The 16797-nt window shown below is 54.3% G+C and overlaps 2 protein-coding genes across 2 annotated transcripts in view; one reads left to right on the top strand and one right to left on the bottom strand.

The window, feature by feature from the left end:
• Window positions 1–191, bottom strand: part of wdr13 (WD repeat domain 13) — a 15796-nt gene extending 15605 nt beyond the window's left edge. Inside the window, exon 1 of the mRNA XM_070869020.1 lies at window positions 183–191. Coding sequence (XP_070725121.1) covers window positions 183–191 — 9 coding nt within the window. The remainder of the gene's footprint in view (window positions 1–182) is intronic.
• A 99-nt stretch (window positions 192–290) lies between these two features.
• On the top strand, window positions 291–15348 carry LOC139240484 (uncharacterized). The gene is made up of 4 exons (XM_070869019.1): window positions 291–339; window positions 2211–2627; window positions 6169–6277; window positions 15191–15348. The coding sequence occupies exons 1-4, from the start codon at window positions 291–293 to the stop codon at window positions 15228–15230; spliced, it is 615 nt and encodes a 204-aa protein (XP_070725120.1). The 3' UTR covers window positions 15231–15348.
• Window positions 15349–16797: the final 1449 nt, after the last annotated feature.

Below are 16797 nucleotides of genomic sequence, written 5' to 3'. Positions count from 1 at the left end.
AGGGAGTGACAGAGGAGAGATAAACACGTTTAGAATTGGGACCTACACCATCCCTGGGCCCCTATTGGAAGAAGAGCAGGGGGAGTTCTCCCGGTGTCCTGGGGCCAATATTTATCCCTCAACCAACATCACTAAAACAGACGATCCGGGTCATTATCACATCGCTGTGTGTGGGAGCTTGCTGTGCGCATTGGCGTTTCCACAATGCAACAGTGAGCGCACCTCTGATAGTACTTCATTGGCTGTGAGGTGCGTTGGGACGTCCTGAGGAGGTGAAAGGCGCCATAGAAATGCACGTCTTTCTTCAGGGGTGTGAGGGCGCTGGTGATGCACGCGTGGGTACGATCGGGGAACTTTAATTCCCCCCCCCGAGCCCCGATATTCTCAGCCCCCGCCCCCCCCCCCCCCACTGACCCGAGGGGCTTCGTGCCGCAGTACTGGCACTCAGGCACCAGGGGTCGCTGTTGGCCCTGAGACCAGTCTGGGTCAGGGGGCGTTGCCCAGAGAGAGAACCAATAAGCTCACTGGCTTACAGAGCCCCTCCAATCCCCATCCACACTCCCTCTCTCCTTCCCTCCCACCCCCTCCCTCACTCCCACCCCCCTCCCTCACTCACTCCCTCGTTCCCACACGCCCTCGTTTCCTCCCTCCCTCCATCGCTCCCACACTCCCTCGTTCCCACACTCCCTCGTTCCCATCCTCCTTCACTCCCTCCCTCAATCCCACACTCCCTCGCTCTCACACTCCCTCGCTCTCACACTCCCTCGTTCTCACACTCCCACTCCCACCCCCCTCCTTCACTCCCTCCCTCGCTCTCACACTCCCTCGCTCTCTCCCTCCCTCGCTCTCTCCCTCGCTCTCTCCCTCCCTCGCTCCCTCCTTCACTCCCTCCCTCGTTCCCTCCCACCCGCCGTCACACGCTTCCTCACACTCTCCCTCCCTTGTTCCCATACTCCCACTCTCCCTCACTCCCTTGCATCCTCCCTCCTTCATTCCCTCGTTCCCACCCTCCCTCGTTCCCACCCTCCCTCGTTCCCACCTCAATCGTTCCCACCTCCCTCGTTCCCACCTCCCTCGCTCTCACACTCCCTCGTTCTCACACTCCCTCGTTCCCACACTCCCACTCCCACCCCCCTCCTTCACTCCCTCCCTCGCTCTCTCCCTCCCTCGCTCTCTCCCTCCCTCGCTCTCTCCCTCCCTCGCTCTCACCCTCCCTCGCTCTCTCCCTCCCTCGCGCTCTCCCTCCCTCGCTCCCTCCTTCACTCCCTCCCTCGTTCCCTCCCACCCGCCGTCACACGCTTCCTCACACTCTCCCTCCCTTGTTCCCATACTCCCACTCTCCCTCACTCCCTTGCATCCTCCCTCCTCCCTCCTTCATTCCCTCGTTCCCACCCTCCCTCGTTCCCACCTCAATCGTTCCCACCTCCCTCGCTCCCACCTCCCTCGCTCCCACCTCCCTCGCTCCCACCCTCCCTCGCTCCCACCCTCCCTCGCTCTCTCCCTCCCTCGCTCTCTCCCTCCCTCGCTCCCTCCCTCCCTCGTTCTCTCCCTCCCTCGTTCTCTCCCTCCCTTGTTCCCACACTCCCTCGCTCCCTCCCTCCCTCGTTCCCACGCTCCCTCGCTCCCTCCCTCCCTCGCTCCCTCATTCCCACACTGCCTGATTCCCTCCCTCCCTCGTTCCCACACTCCCTCGCTCCATCCCTCCCTCGTTCCCTCCCTCCCTCCCTCCCTCGCTCCCTCGCTCCCTCGCTCCCTCCCTCCCTCGCTCCATCCCTCCCTCGTTCCCTCCCTCCCTCGTTCCCTCCCTCCCTCGCTCCCACCCTCCCTCGCTCCCACACTCCCTCCCTCCCTCGTTCCCACACTCCCTCCCTCGCTCCCACCCTCTCACACGCCCCCTCGCTCTCTCCCTCCCTCGTTCTCACGCTCCCTCGCTCTCGCCCTCCCTCCCCCTGCCTTCCTCCAGGCCCCTCCGTCGCGCCGGAACTGACGGTGAAGCCTGCGACCAGACCGTTTGCAGCCTGGGAGCGGGGGGAATGGCCAACCGCGTCGATGCCGTTAAGGGGGAAGCCGGATAAACACGGGAGGGCGGGACGGGGCCGGGGCCGGGGCCGGGGGTGGGGGCGGCGGGGGGGTAGCACGGAGCGGGGCGGCTGTGAATCTGTGTGACGCCTGGTATCTCTCTCTCTCTCTCTCGCTCTCTCTCCCTCCAGATGTGGTCGCGGAAACCCGGCCCTCGACACCGACCCCGGCCTGGACCCAACCCCAGCCCCGGCCCGAGATCCTGGCCCTCAACACCTCGGGCACGGTGCGGGCGCGCCTGGGCGAGGGGGCGGCCCTCAGCTGCCGGATCGTGGCGCTACACGCCGGGCCCGAGACCCGCTACCGCCTGCGCTGGGAGTCGCGGCGGGCCCCCAACCTGACGGTGGCCCAGGTGGACCAGGCCGACGGGCGGGCTCCCAGGGTGGGCCCCGCCTTCCGCGACCGGGTCACCATGACCTCCCGCGGCCCCGACAGCGAGCTGCGCTTCCGCATCGTCAAGGAGCAGGACCCCGGCGAGTACCGGTGCCGGGCCGGCATCTCCGGCAGGAGGGGTGAGGCCGTCTCCTCCCCCGTCTTCTTACTCAAGGGTAGGTGTGCGTGCGCGCGCACGCACGCGCGGGAGGGGTGTCTGCGCGCGTGCGGGGGGGAAGGGTGGGAGTGTGTAGCGAAACGGGACCACGATCGGGATCCGCGGGCCAGGCGAGGGCCGGTTCGGTCCGGCCGACGATGCTCCCCACAGTCGAATATCCCGTCATCCGGGCTCCCTGTCTTCTAACTCAAGGGCAGGTATGTGTGTGGCGGGGGGTGTGTAGCAAAACGGGACCACCATCGGGATCCGCGGGGTCAGGGGAGAGCAGGTTCGGTTCAGCCGGCGATGCTCCCCACAGTCGAATATCCCGTCGTCCGGGCACCCCGTCTCCTCTTCCTCAAGGGTAGGTGGTGTGTGTGTGTGTGTGGGGGACGCGCGGGGTCAGGCGGGGGCAGGTTCTGTATGGTCGGCGATGCTCCCTACAGTCAAATATCCCATCGTCCGGGCTCCCCGTCCCCTCTTCCTCAAGGGTAGGTGGTGTGTGTGTGTGTGGGGCGCGCAGGGTCAGGCGAGGGTAGGTTCTGTATGGTCGGCGATGCTCCCTACAGTCGAATATCCCATCGTCCATGCTCCCCGTCTCCTCTTCCTCAAGGGTAGGTGTGTGTGTGTGTGTGTGTGTGTGTGTGTGTGTGTGTGTGTGGGGCGCGCAGGGTCAGGCGAGGATAGGTTCGGTATGGTTGGCGATGCTCCCTACAGTCGAATATCCCGTCGTCCGGGCTCCCCGTCTCCTCCCCCGTCTTTTTACTCAAGGGTAGGTGTGTGTGTGGGGGTGGGGGTGCGGGGGCGCAGGGATAGCAAAACGGGACCAGGATCGGACGAGGGCAACTTCGGTCTAGCCGGTGGCGCCCCACACAGTCGAATATCTGGCCGTCCGGTAGACCCAGCCCTAGGGCCACCCCGCCCCGGACAGCCGAGGAACGATCGCATTAATTCTTTCAAACCCCCTCCTTCTCACTCCCTCCACCACCACCGCATCATCATCATCGGCAGTCCCTCGGAATCGAGGAAGACTCGCTTCCACTCTTAACATGAGTCCTTCGGTGGCTGAACAGCCCAATACGGGAGCCACAGTCCCTGTCACAGGTGGGACAGACAGTGGTTGAGGGAAGGGGAGGGTGGGACTGGTTTGCCGCACGCTCCTTCCGCTGCCTGCGCTTGGTTTCTGCACGCTCTCGGCGACGAGACTCGAGGTGCTCAGCGCCCCTCCCGGATGCACTTCCTCCACTGAGGGCGGACTGGTCTTTGGGCCCAGGGACTCCCAGGTGTCGGTGGGGATGTTGCACTTTATCAGGGAGGCTTTGAGGGTGGTCCCTGTAACGTTTCCTCTGCCCACCTTTGGCTCGTTTGCCGTGAAGGAGTTCCGAGTAGAGCGCTTGCTTAGGGGAGTCTCGTGTCTGGGGGGACATGCGGACATTGTGGCCCTGCCCAGCGGAGCTGGTCGAGTGTGGTCAGTGCTTCGATGCTGGGGATGTTGGGCCTGGTCGAGGACGCTAACGTTGGTGCGTCTGTCCTCCCGGGGGATTTGCAGGATCTTGCGGAGACATCGTTGATGATATTTCTCCAGCGACTTGAGGTGTCTACTGTACACGGTCCATGTCTCTGAGACACACAGGAGGGCGGGTATCACTACAGCCCTGTAGACCATGAGCTGGGGGTGAGATACCTACTGTACATGGTCCATGTCTCTGAGACACACAGGAGGGCGGGTATCACTACAGCCCTGTAGACCGTGAGCTTGGTGCTGGATTTGAGGGCCTGGTCTTCAAACACTCTATCCCTCAGGCGGCCGAAGGCTGCACTGGAGGCGGTGTGGAACCTCCGCATCCAGTGCCTGCCCTTGCTGATCCCGAGGTATGGGAGGCTCCCTGCAGTTGAATATCTGGCCATCCGGGCTCCCCGCCTTCTTCGGGTCGGGGTGTGTGTGTGTGTTGGGGGAGTGGTGGGAAAGGAAGATGGGACAGGGATTTGTCCCCCCGCCCGCCCCCGCGATGTCAGGTGGGGGCAGGGTCGGTCAGATGATGCCCTCCATTGCCGAATATCCGCCGCCTCCTGGCTCCCGTCTTGTGAAGGGTATGCACGCGCGTGTGTGTGGGAGGGGGCGCGGGTGAGCGACGCGGATTAGAAAGGGCTGCCCCGGATTGGGAGGGTAGTCGGACGATAGTCGGTCCGGCCAGCAATGCCACCCCCCTTGGTCGAAGTGCGAGGGTTGGGAAGATCCCAGTCACCGCGCCTCGGTGTGCTGGCACTTGCCCTCCCCCCTGCCTGGGGGAGGTGGGCGGAAGAGGGGCCAGAGTTCGGCAAGACCCGCCAGCGCCCTCCGGCCATCCCAGCTCCCGATCCGCGCCGCACGCCGCAGTCAAACAGCCGCCAGTCCGGGCTCACTCGCGAAGGGTCGGGAAAAGCCCGGGGCCCAGGAGCCCGTAGAAACGTGCACCCTCCTCACTGCAGCCGTCCGCAGATGGTGTGCCTGGCGCAAAGTTCGCCAGGCCTGGGCTCCCCGGACTTGGGGTGGCAGTGGTCGCTATTCGAGAGCGGTAGGTGGAGGGGCAAGCTGCCTTCGGCCACAAGGACCGTAAGCTCTGCAGTCGCCTCCCGACCCTCCCCGCCCTGTCTCCGTCTCGTCCTCAAGGGTCACCCGTCGCTCAGTGGGCAGCACACTCGCCTCGGAGTCAGAACGTTGGGAGTTCCAGTCCTACTCCAGAGCCTCGAGCACAAACATCGAAGCTGACACTCCAGTGCCAGTGCTGAGGGAGCGCCGCACTGCGCTGTCGGAGGGGCGGTACTGAGGGAGCGCCGCACTGCGCTGTCGGAGGGGCGGTACTGAGGGAGCGCCGCACTGTCGGAGGGGCGGTACTGAGGGAGCCCCGCACTGTCGGAGGGGCAGTACTGAGGGAGCCCCGCACTGTCGGAGGGGCGGTACTGAGGGAGCCTCGCACTGTCGGAGGGGCGGTACTGAGGGAGCCCCGCACTGTCGGAGGGGCGGTACTGAGGGAGCCCCGCACTGTCGGAGGGGCTGTATTTCGGGATGAGACGTTAAACCGAGGCCCCGTCTGCCCTCTCGGGTGGATGTAAAAGATCCCGGGGCCACTATTGGAAGAAGAGCAGGGGGAGTTCTCCCCGGTGTCCTGGGGCCAATATTTATCCCTCGACCAACACCACTAAAACAGACGCTCCGGGTCATTATCACGTCGCTGTGTGTGGGAGCTTGCTGTGCGCAAATTGGCGTTTCCCACAATACAACAGTGAGCGCCCTCCGATAGTACGCCATTGGCCGTGAGGCGCGTTGGGACGTCCGGAGGCGGTGAAAGGCGCTATATAAATGCAAGTCCTTCCCCCCCCCCCCGCTCCTTCGCGATGCCCCTGAAAACCTCCATCCTTGCCCCAGCTTTTGGTCGCCTGTCCCCAATATCTCCCACCGGGGCCCGGGGGTGCGATTAACGTCCGTGAGCAGCGCCTTGGGCTTCAAGCGATGTCTCGGCCTTGCCCTGTGTCTAACTGCTGCCTTCTGTACGGTTTGCCTCCGGCCCATGTCCCCACAGCTAAGCAGAAGGTGTTACCGACGTCTTCAGAGACGGCCATACTTTGGCTGATTCTGCACTTCTTTGTCGTATTGTTTGCCATGGCGATTGGCATTGGCTCGTGCTTCCTGTGAGTACCATCGATCTAAGGAGCTGCCTAAACGCGCGCAGCATTCGAAATAAAGTAAATGAGTTGACGGCACAAATCATTGCAAATGGGTATGATTTGGTGGCCATTACAGAAACATGGTTGCAGGGTTGCCAGGACTGGGAATTAAACATACAGGGGTATCCGACGATTCGGAAAGATAGACAAGAAGGGAAAGGAGGTGGGGGTGGCTCTGTTAATAAAGGATGATATCAGGGCAGTTGAGAGAGATGATATTGGCTCCAATGAACAAAATGTTGAATCATTGTGGGTGGAGATTATTGATTTAGTCGAGGGGATTAAATGCAGTATCTCCAAATTTGCGGATGACACTAAGTTGGGTGGCAGTGTGAGCTGCGAGGAGGATGCTATGAGGCTGCAGAGTGACTTGGATAGGTTAGGTGAGTGGGCAAATGCATGGCAGATGAAGTATAATGTGGATAAATGTGAGGTTATCCACTTTGGTGGTAAAAACAGAGAGACAGACTATTATCTGAATGGTGACAGATTAGGAAAAGGGAAGGTGCAACGAGACCTGGGTGTCATGGTACATCAGTCATTGAAGGTTGGCATGCAGGTACAGCAGGCGGTTAAGAAAGCAAATGGCATGTTGGCCTTCATAGCGAGAGGATTTGAGTACAGGGGCAGGGAGGTGTTGCTACAATTGTACAGGGCCTTGGTGAGGCCACACCTGGAGTATTGTGTACAGTTTTGGTCTCCTAACTTGAGGAAGGACATTCTTGCTATTGAGGGAGTGCAGCGAAGGTTCACCAGACTGATTCCCGGGATGGCGGGACTGACCTATCAAGAAAGATTGGATCAATTGGGATTGTATTCACTGGAGTTCAGAAGAATGAGAGGGGACCTCATAGAAACGTTTAAAATTCTGACGGGTTTAGACAGGTTAGATGCAGAAAGAATGTTCCCAATGTTGGGGAAGTCCAGAACCAGGGGTCACAGTCTGAGGATAAGGGGTAAGCCATTTAGGACCGAGATGAGGAGAAACTTCTTCACCCAGAGAGTGGTGAACCTGTGGAATTCTCTACCACAGAAAGTAGTTGAGGCCAATTCACTAAATATATTCAAAAGGGAGTTAGATGAAGTCCTTACTACTCGGGGGATCAAGGGTTATGGCGAGAAAGCAGGAAGGGGGTACTGAAGTTTCATGTTCAGCCATGAACTCATTGAATGGCGGTGCAGGCTAGAAGGGCTGAATGGCCTGCTGCTACACCTATTTTCTATGTTTCTATGTTTTCTATGTTTCTATAGTAAGGGGAAAAAGTCACTGGTGGGCGTAGTTTATAGGCCCCCCAAATAATAACTTCACGGTGGGGCGGGCAATAATCAAGGGAATAATGGAGGCATGTGAAAAAGGAACGGCAGTAGTCATGGGGGATTTTAACCTACATATCGATTGGTCAAATCAAATCGCATGTGGTAGCCTGGAGGAGGAATTCATAGAATGCATACGGGACTGTTTCTTAGAACAGTATGTTACAGAACCTACAAGGGAGCAAGCTTTCTTAGATCTGGTCCTGTGTAATGAGACAGGAAAAATAAACGATCTCCTCGTAAAAGATCCTCTCGGAATGAGTGATCACAGTTTGGTTGAATTTGTAATACAGATTGAGGGTGAGGAAGTAGTGTCAGAAACGAGCGTACTATGCTTAAACAAAGGGGACTACAGTGGGATGAGGGCAGAGTTGGCTAAAGTAGACTGGGAACACAGACTAAACGGTGGCACAATTGAGGAACAGTGGAGGACTTTTAAGGAGCTCTTTCATAGTGCGCAACAAAAATATATTCCAGTGAAAAAGAAGGGCGGCAAGAGAAGTGATAACCAGCCGTGGATAACCAAGGAAATAAAGGAGAGTATCAAATTAAAAACCAATGCGTATAAGGTGGCCAAGGTTAGTGGGAAACTAGAGGATTGGGAAAATTTTAAGCAACAGCAAAGAATGACTAAAAAAGCAATAAAGAAAGGGAAGATAGATTACGAAGGTAAACTTGCGCAAAACATAAACACAGATAGTAAAAGCTTTTACAGATATACAAAACGGAAAAGAGTGACTAAAGTAAATGTTGGTCCCTTAGAAGATGAAAAGGGGGATTTAATAATGGGAAATGTGGAAATGGCTGAGACCTTAAACAATTATTTTGCTTCGGTCTTCACAGTGGAAGACACAAAAACCATGCCAAAAATTGCTGGTCACGAGAATGTGGGAAGGGAGGACCTTGAGACAATCACTATCACTAGGGGGGTAGTGCTGGACAGGCTAATGGGACTCAAGGTAGACAAGTCCCCTGGCCCTGATGAAATGCATCCCAGGGTATTAAAAGAGATGGCGGAAGTTATAGCAGATGCATTCGTTATAATCTACCAAAATTCTCTGGACTCTGGGGAGGTACCAGCGGATTGGAAAGCAGCTAATGTAACGCCTCTGTTTAAAAAAGGGGGCAGGCAAAAGGCAGGTAACTATAGGCCGGTTAGTTTAACATCTGTAGTGGGGAAAATGCTTGAAACTATCATTAAGGAAGAAATAGCGGGACATCTAGATAGGAATAGTGCAATCAAGCAGACACAGCATGGATTCATGAAGGGGAAATCATGTTTAACTAATTTACTGGAATTCTTTGAGAATATAACGAGCATGGTGGATAGAGGTGTACCGATGGATGTGGTGTATTTAGATTTCCAAAAGGCATTCGATAAGGTGCCACACAAAAGGTTACTGCAGAAGATAAAGGTACGCGGAGTCAGAGGAAATGTATTTGCATGGATCGAGAATTGGCTGGCGAACAGAAAGCAGAGAGTCGGGATAAATGGGTCCTTTTTCGGGTTGGAAATCGGTGGTTAGTGGTGTGCCACAGGGATCGGTGCTGGGACCACAACTGTTTACAATATATATAGATGACCTGGAAGAGGGGACAGAGTGTAGTGCAACAAAATTTGCAGATGACACAAAGATTAGTGGAAAAGCGGGTTGTGTAGAGGACACAGAGAGGCTGCAAAGAGATTTAGATAGGTTAAGCGAATGGGCTAAGGTTTGGCAGATGGAATACAATGTCGGAAAGTGTGAGGTCATCCACCTTGGGGAAAAAAAACAGTAAAAGGGAATATTATTTGAATGGGGAGAAATTACAACATGCTGAGGTACAGAGGGACCTGGGGGTCCTTGTGCATGAATCCCAAAAAGTTAGTTTGCAGGTGCAGCAGGTAATCAGGAAGGCGAATGGAATGTTGGCCTTCATTGCGAGAGGGATGGAGTACAAAAGCAGGGAGGTCCTGCTGCAACTGTATAAGGTATTGGTGAGGCCGCACCTGGAGTACTGCGTGCAGTTTTGGTCACCTTACTTAAGGAAGAATATACTAGCTTTGGAAGGGGTACAGAGACGATTCACTAGGCTGATTCCGGAGATGAGGGGGTTACCTTATGATGATAGATTGAGTAGACTGGGTCTTTACTCGTTGGAGTTCAGAAGGATGAGGGGTGATCTTATAGAAACATTTAAAATCATGAAAGGGATAGACAAGATAGAGGCAGAGAGGTTGTTTCCACTGGTCGGGGAGACTAGGACTAGGGGGCACAGCCTCAAAATACGGGGGAGCCAATTTAAAACCGAGTTGAGAAGGAATTTCTTCTCCCAGAGGGTTGTGAATCTGTGGAATTCTCTGCCCAAGGAAGCAGTTGAGGCTAGCTCATTGAATGTATTCAAGTCACAGATAGATAGAGTTTTAAGCAATAAGGGAATTAAGGATTACGGGGAGCGGGCGGGTAAGTGGAGCTGAGTCCACGGCCAGATCAGCCATGATCTTGTTGAATGGCGGAGCAGGCTCGAGGGGCTAGATGGCCTACTCCTGTTCCTAATTCTTATGTTCTTATGTTCTTCTGTTCTTATGTTCCCTTTGCGGAGCACAGTCTCGGGTCAGAGAGTTCCCCAGTTCACAGAAACATAGAAACATAGAAAATAGGTGTAGGAGTAGGCTGTTTGGCCCTTCGAGCCTGCACCACCATTCAATATGATCATGGCTGATCATTCCCTCAGTATCCCATTCCTGCTTTCTCTCCATACCCCTTGATCCCTTTAGCCGTAAGGGCCACATCTAACTCCCTTTTGAATATATCTAACGAACTGGCCTCAACAACTTTCTGTGGTAGAGAATTCCACAGGTTCACAATTCTCTGAGTGAAGAAGTTTCTCCTCATCTTGGTCCTAAATGGCTTACCCCTTATCCTTAGACTGTGACCCCTGGTTCTGGACTTCCCCAACATCGGGAACATTCTTCCTGCATCTAACCTGTCCAATCACGTCAGAATTTTATATGTTTCTATGAGCTCCCCGCTCATTCTTCTAAATTCCAGTGAATATAAGCCGAGTCGATCCAGTCTTTCTTCATATGTCAGTCCTGCCATCCCGGGAATCAGTCTGGTGAACCTTCGCTGCACTCCCTCAATAGCAAGAACGTCCTTCCTCAGATTAGGAGACCAAAACTGAACACAATATTCCAGGTGAGACCTCACCAAGACCCTGTACAACTGAAGTTGAATGTTCAGCCATGAACTCATTGAATGGCGGTGCAGGCTAGAAGGGCCGAATGGCCTACTCCTACACCTATTTTCTATGTTTCTATGTTTCTATGCAGTAAGACCTCCCTGCTCCTATACTCAAATCCTCTCGCTATGAAGGCCAACATGCCATTTGCCTTCTTCACCTCCTGCTGTACCTGCATGCCAACTTTCAATGACTGATGTACCATGACACCCAGGTCTCGCTGCACCTCCCCTTTTCCTAATCTGCCACCATTCAGATAATATTCTGCCTTTGTGTTTTTGCCCCCAAAGTGGATAACCTCACATTTATCCACATTATACTGCATCTGCCATGCATTTGCCCACTCACCTAACCTGTCCAAGTTACCCTGCAGCCTCTTAGCATCCTCCTCACAGCTCACACCGCCACCCAGCTTAGTGTCATCTGCAAACCTGGAGATATTACATTCAATTCCTTTGTCTAAATCATTAATGTATATTGTAAATAGCTGGGGTCCCAGCACTGAACCCTGCGGCACCCCACTAGTCACTGCCTGCCGTTCTGAAAAGGACCCGTTTATCCCGACTCTCTGCTTCCTGTCTGACAACCAGTTCTCTATCCACGTCAGTACATTACCCCCAATACCATGTGCTTTGATTTTGCACACCAATCTCTTGTGCGGGACCTTGTCAAAAGCCTTTTGAAAGTCCAAATACACCACATCCACAGGTTCTCCCTTGTCCACTCTACTAGTTACATCCTCAAAAAATTCCAGAAGATTTGTCGAGCATGATTTCCCTTTCATAAATCCATGCTAACTTGGACCGATCCTGTCACTGCTTTCCAAATGCGCTGCTATTTCATCTTTAATAATTGATTCCAACATTTTCCCACTACTGATGTCAGGCTGACCGGTCTATAATTACCCATTTTCTCTCTCCCTCCTTTTTTAAAAAGTGGTGTTACATTAGCTACCCTCCAGTCCATAGGAACTGATCCAGAGTCGATAGACTGTTGGAAAATGATCACCAATGCATCCACTATTTCTAGGGCCACTTCCTTAAGTACTCTGGGATGCAGACTATCAGGCCCCGGAGATTTATCGGCCTTCAATCCCCTTAATTTCCCAACACAATTTCCCGCCTAATAAGGATATCCTTCAGTTCCTCCTTCTCACTAGACCCTCGGTCCCCTTGAACAATCCCAATGGACCCAAACCCCTTCCCATTTTCTCCCACGTACACAATCCCACTGATCGCAAATCCCTTTCCATTCACTCGCACTGTATGCATTCCCAATGGACACAAACCAGTTCCCAACAACTCCCACTGTACACAATCCCAATGGACCCAAACCCCTTCCCATTCCCTCCCCCGTACACAATTCCACTGGACGCAACCCCTTCCCATTCACTCCCACTGTACACAATCCCAATGGACCCAAACCCCTTCCCATTCACTCCCACTGTACACAATCCCAATGGACTCAAACCCCTTCCCATTCACTCCCATTATATAGAATTCCAGAACCAGCTATATCTCCTATGGGACAGTGTCGAGGGAGTTTTACTCTGTATCTAACCCCGTGCTGTACCTGCCCTGGGAGTGTTTGATGGGACAGTGTCGAGGGAGCTTTACTCTGTATCTAACCCCCTGAACCTGCCCTGGGAGTGTTTGATGGGACAGTGTAGTGGGAGCTTTACTCTGTATCTAACCCCGTGCTGTACCTGCCCTGGGAGTGTTTGATGGGACAGTGTAGAGGGAGCTTTACTCTGTATCTAACCCCGTGCTGTAGCTGCCCTGGGAGTGTTTGATGGGACAGTGTAGAGGGAGCTTTACTCTGTATCTAACCCCGTGCTGTACCTGCCCTGGGAGTGTTTGATGGGACAGTGTAGAGGGAGCTTTACTCTGTATCTCACCCCCTGTACCTGCCCTGGGAGTGTTTGATGGGACAGTGTAGAGGGAGCTTTACTCTGTATCTAACCCCGTGCTGTACCTGCCCTGGGAGTGTTTGATGGGACAGTGTAGAGGGAGCTTTACTCTGTATCTAACCCCCTGAACCTGCCCTGGGAGTGTTTGATGGGACAGTGTAGTGGGAGCTTTACTCTGTATCTAACCCCGTGCTGTACCTGCCCTGGGAGTGTTTGATGGGACAGTGTAGAGGGAGCTTTACTCTGTATCTAACCCCGTGCTGTAGCTGCCCTGGGAGTGTTTGATGGGACAGTGTAGAGGGAGCTTTACTCTGTATCTAACCCCGTGCTGTACCTGCCCTGGGAGTGTTTGATGGGACAGTGTAGAGGGAGCTTTACTCTGTATCTCACCCCCTGTACCTGCCCTGGGAGTGTTTGATGGGACAGTGTAGAGGGAGCTTTACTCTGTATCTAACCCCCTGTACCTGCCCTGGGAGTGTTTGATGGGACAGTGTAGAGGGAGCTTTACTCTGCATCTAACCCCGTGCTGTACTTGCCCTGGGAGTGTTTGATGGGACAATGTAGAGGGAGCTTTACTCTGTATCTCACCCCCTGTATCTGCCCTGGGAGTGTTTGATGGGACAGTGTAGAGGGAGCTTTACTCTGTATCTAACCCCGTGTATCTTCCCTGGGAGTGTTTGATGGGACAGTGTAGAGGGAGCTTTACTCTGTATCTAACCCGCTATATCTGCCCTGGGAGTGTTTGATGGGACAGTGTAGAGGGAGCTTTACTCTGTATCTAACCCCATGCTGTACCTGCCCTGGGAGTGTTTGATGGGACAGTGTAGAGGGAGCTTTACTCTGTATCTAACCCCCTGTACCTGCCCTGGGAGTGTTTGATGGGACAGTGTCGAGGGAGCTTTACTCTGTATCTAACCTCCTGTACCTGCCCTGGGAGTGTTTGATGGGACAGTGTAGAGGGAGCTTTACTCTGTATCTAACCCCATGTACCTGCCCTGGGAGTGTTTGATGGGACAGTGTAGAGGGAGCTTTACTCTGTATCTAACCCCTGTACCTGCCCTGGGAGTGTTTGATGGGACAGTGTAGAGGGAGCTTTACTCTGTATCTAACCCCATGTACCTGCCCTGGGAGTGTTTGATGGGACAGTGTAGAGGGAGCTTTACTCTGTATCTAACCCCCTGTACCTGCCCTGGGAGTGTTTGATGGGACAGTGTAGAGGGAGCTTTACTCTGTATCTAACCCCATGTACCTGCCCTGGGAGTGTTTGATGGGACAGTGTAGAGGGAGCTTTACTCTGTATCGAACCCCCTGTACCTGCCCTGGGAGTGTTTGATGGGACAGTGTAGAGGGAGCTTTACTCTGTATCTAACCGCGTGCAGTACCTGCCCTGGGAGTGTTTGATGGGACAGTGTAGAGAGAGCTTTACTCTGTACCTAACCCCCTGTACCTGCCCTGGGAGTGTTTGATGGGACAGTGTAGAGGGAGCTTTACTCTGTACCTAACCCGCTGTACCTGCCCTGGGAGTGTTTGATGGGACAGTGTAGAGGGAGCTTTACTCTGTATCGAACCCCCTGTACCTGCCCTGGGAGTGTTTGATGGGACAGTGTAGAGGGAGCTTTACTCTGTATCTAACCGCGTGCAGTACCTGCCCTGGGAGTGTTTGATGGGTCAGTGTAGAGAGAGCTTTACTCTGTACCTAACCCCCTGTACCTGCCCTGGGAGTGTTTGATGGGACAGTGTAGAGGGAGCTTTACTCTGTACCTAACCCGCTGTACCTGCCCTGGGAGTGTTTGATGGGACAGTGTAGAGGGAGCTTTACTCTGTATCTAACCCCCTGTACCTGCCCTGGGAGTGTTTGATGGGACAGTGTAGAGGGAGCTTTACTCTGTATCGAACCCCCTGTACCTGCCCTGGGAGTGTTTGATGGGACGGTGTAGAGGGAGCTTTACTCTGTATCGAACCCCCTGTACCTGCCCTGGGAGTGTTTGATGGGACAGTGTAGAGGGAGCTTTACTCTGTATCTAACCCCCTGTACCTGCCCTGGGAGTATTTGATGGGACAGTGTAGAGGGAGCTTTACTCTGTATCTAACCCCCTGTACCTGCCCTGGGAGTGTTTGATGGGACAGTGTAGAGGGAGCTTTACTCTGTATCTAACCCCCTGTACCTGCCCTGGGAGTGTTTGATGGGACAGTGTAGAGGGAGTTTTACTCTGTATCTAACCCCCTGTACCTGCCCTGGGAGTGTTTGATGGGACAGTGTAGAGGGAGCTTTACTCTGTACCTAACCCCCTGTACCTGCCCTGGGATTGTTTGATGGGACAGTGTAGAGGGAGCTTTACTCTGTATCTAACCCCCTGTACCTGCCCTGGGAGTGTTTGATGGGACAATGTAGAGGCTGCGACATTCACGTTTGTGAATTGTGTTTGAAACAGGACCGGAACCAAAACTCGAATCCTCCCAGAACATGTCTGAGGGACACGAGGAAGCCGCAAAGGATGCTGGGTGTGAGAGAGTGAGAAGGATTATCTTAAGAAACAAATACAATTTTTTAACAAAATCACTTACTAATAAAGAGTCAGATCACAGAGAATGCCACATGACAATTTATTTCTCTGCTGCTAATCCACCGGGACTGCATTCATCTCAGTTATTAATCTCGGTCTGTCAGGCACTGAGGGAGCGCCGCACTGTCGGAGGGGCGGTACTGAGGGAGCGCCGCACTGTCGGAGGGGTGATACTGAGGGAGCTCCGCACTGTCGGAGGGGCGGTACTGAGGGAGCACCGCACTGTCGGAGGGGCGGTACTGAGGGAGCACCGTACTGTCGGAGGGACAGTACTGAGGGAGCTCCGCACTGTCGGAGGGGCGGTACTGAGGGAGCGCCGCACTGTCGGAGGGGTGATACTGAGGGAGCGCCGCACTGTCGGAGGGGCGGTACTGAGGGAGCGCCGCACTGTCGGAGTGGCGGTACTGAGGGAGCGCCGCACTGTCGGAGGGGCGGTACTAAGGGGGCGCCGCACTGTCGGAGGGGCTGTATTTCGGATGAGACGTTAAACCGAGGCCCCGTCTGCCCTCTCGGGCGGATGTAAAAGATCCCGGGGCCACTATTGGAAGAAGAGCAGGGGGCGTTCTCCCCGGTGTCCTGGGGCCAATATTTATCCCTCGACCAACATCACTAAAACAGACGATCCGAGTCATTATCACATCGCTGTGTGTGGGAGCTTGCTGTGCGACAATTGCCGTTTCCCATATTACAACAGTGAGCGCACTCCGATAGTATGCCATTGGCTGTGAGGCACTTTGGGACGTCCTGAGGGGTGTAAGGCGCTATATAAATTCGAGAGCTTTCTTGCAACGGAAGATGCAACTTTCCTTCCCCCGGGCCTTGCTCTCTTTCAGCGTGAAAGTGTGCGGAGATCAGGCGGTGCCCCTCATGACCAAATAGTCCGCAGACACAAAAGAAAGACTTGCATTTACATATCGTGTCTTTCACGACCAGCGGACGTCTCACAGCGCCCCACAGCCAATGAAATACTCGTGTTGTGCTGGACACTGAAGGCCAGCTTCTTCACAAACCGATTCCGGCTCAGCGCAACTTTTATTTCTGTAGCTAATCGCAGGGTTGATGGTTTGCAGAAGCTGATGAAGAGACAGATCTGGGACTCCATATAGGCCAAGGACAACTTTGTATTCAGCTCACCATCGGCACAGAAAGAATAGAGAAAGAATTAATTACAGATGACGCAGAGAAAGATATTTGGACCCTTTCAGAAGGGGATTGGTTGTGCTCGACTCGAACTATGGACTCGCATTTATATAGCGCCTTTCACAACCACTGGACGTCACAAAGCGCCTCACAGCCAATGGCGTACTATCGGAGTGCGCTCATTGTTGTAATGTGGGAAACGCCGATTTGCGCACAGCAAGCTCCCACACACAGCGATGTGATAATGACCCCTATCGTCTGTTTAAATGATGTTGGTCGAGGGATAAATATTGGCCCCAGGACACCGGGGAGAACTCCCCCTGCTCTTCTTCCAA

This window comes from Pristiophorus japonicus, chromosome 32 (assembly GCF_044704955.1).
Source record: "Pristiophorus japonicus isolate sPriJap1 chromosome 32, sPriJap1.hap1, whole genome shotgun sequence".
Classification (NCBI taxonomy): domain Eukaryota; kingdom Metazoa; phylum Chordata; class Chondrichthyes; family Pristiophoridae; genus Pristiophorus; species Pristiophorus japonicus.
This window is presented reverse-complemented; position numbering and strand designations above follow the sequence as displayed.

Bases quoted from the DNA above. Each gene is read 5' to 3' on its own strand.
- LOC139240484 (XM_070869019.1), top strand. From the start codon at position 291: ATGCACGTCTTTCTTCAGGGGTGTGAGGGCGCTGGTGATGCACGCGTG. The intron at 340-2,210 runs GTACGATCGGGG...CTCTCCCTCCAG, and splicing joins CGCTGGTGATGCACGCGTGG to ATGTGGTCGCGGAAACCCGG. The intron at 2,628-6,168 runs GTAGGTGTGCGT...ATGTCCCCACAG, and splicing joins CCCCGTCTTCTTACTCAAGG to CTAAGCAGAAGGTGTTACCG.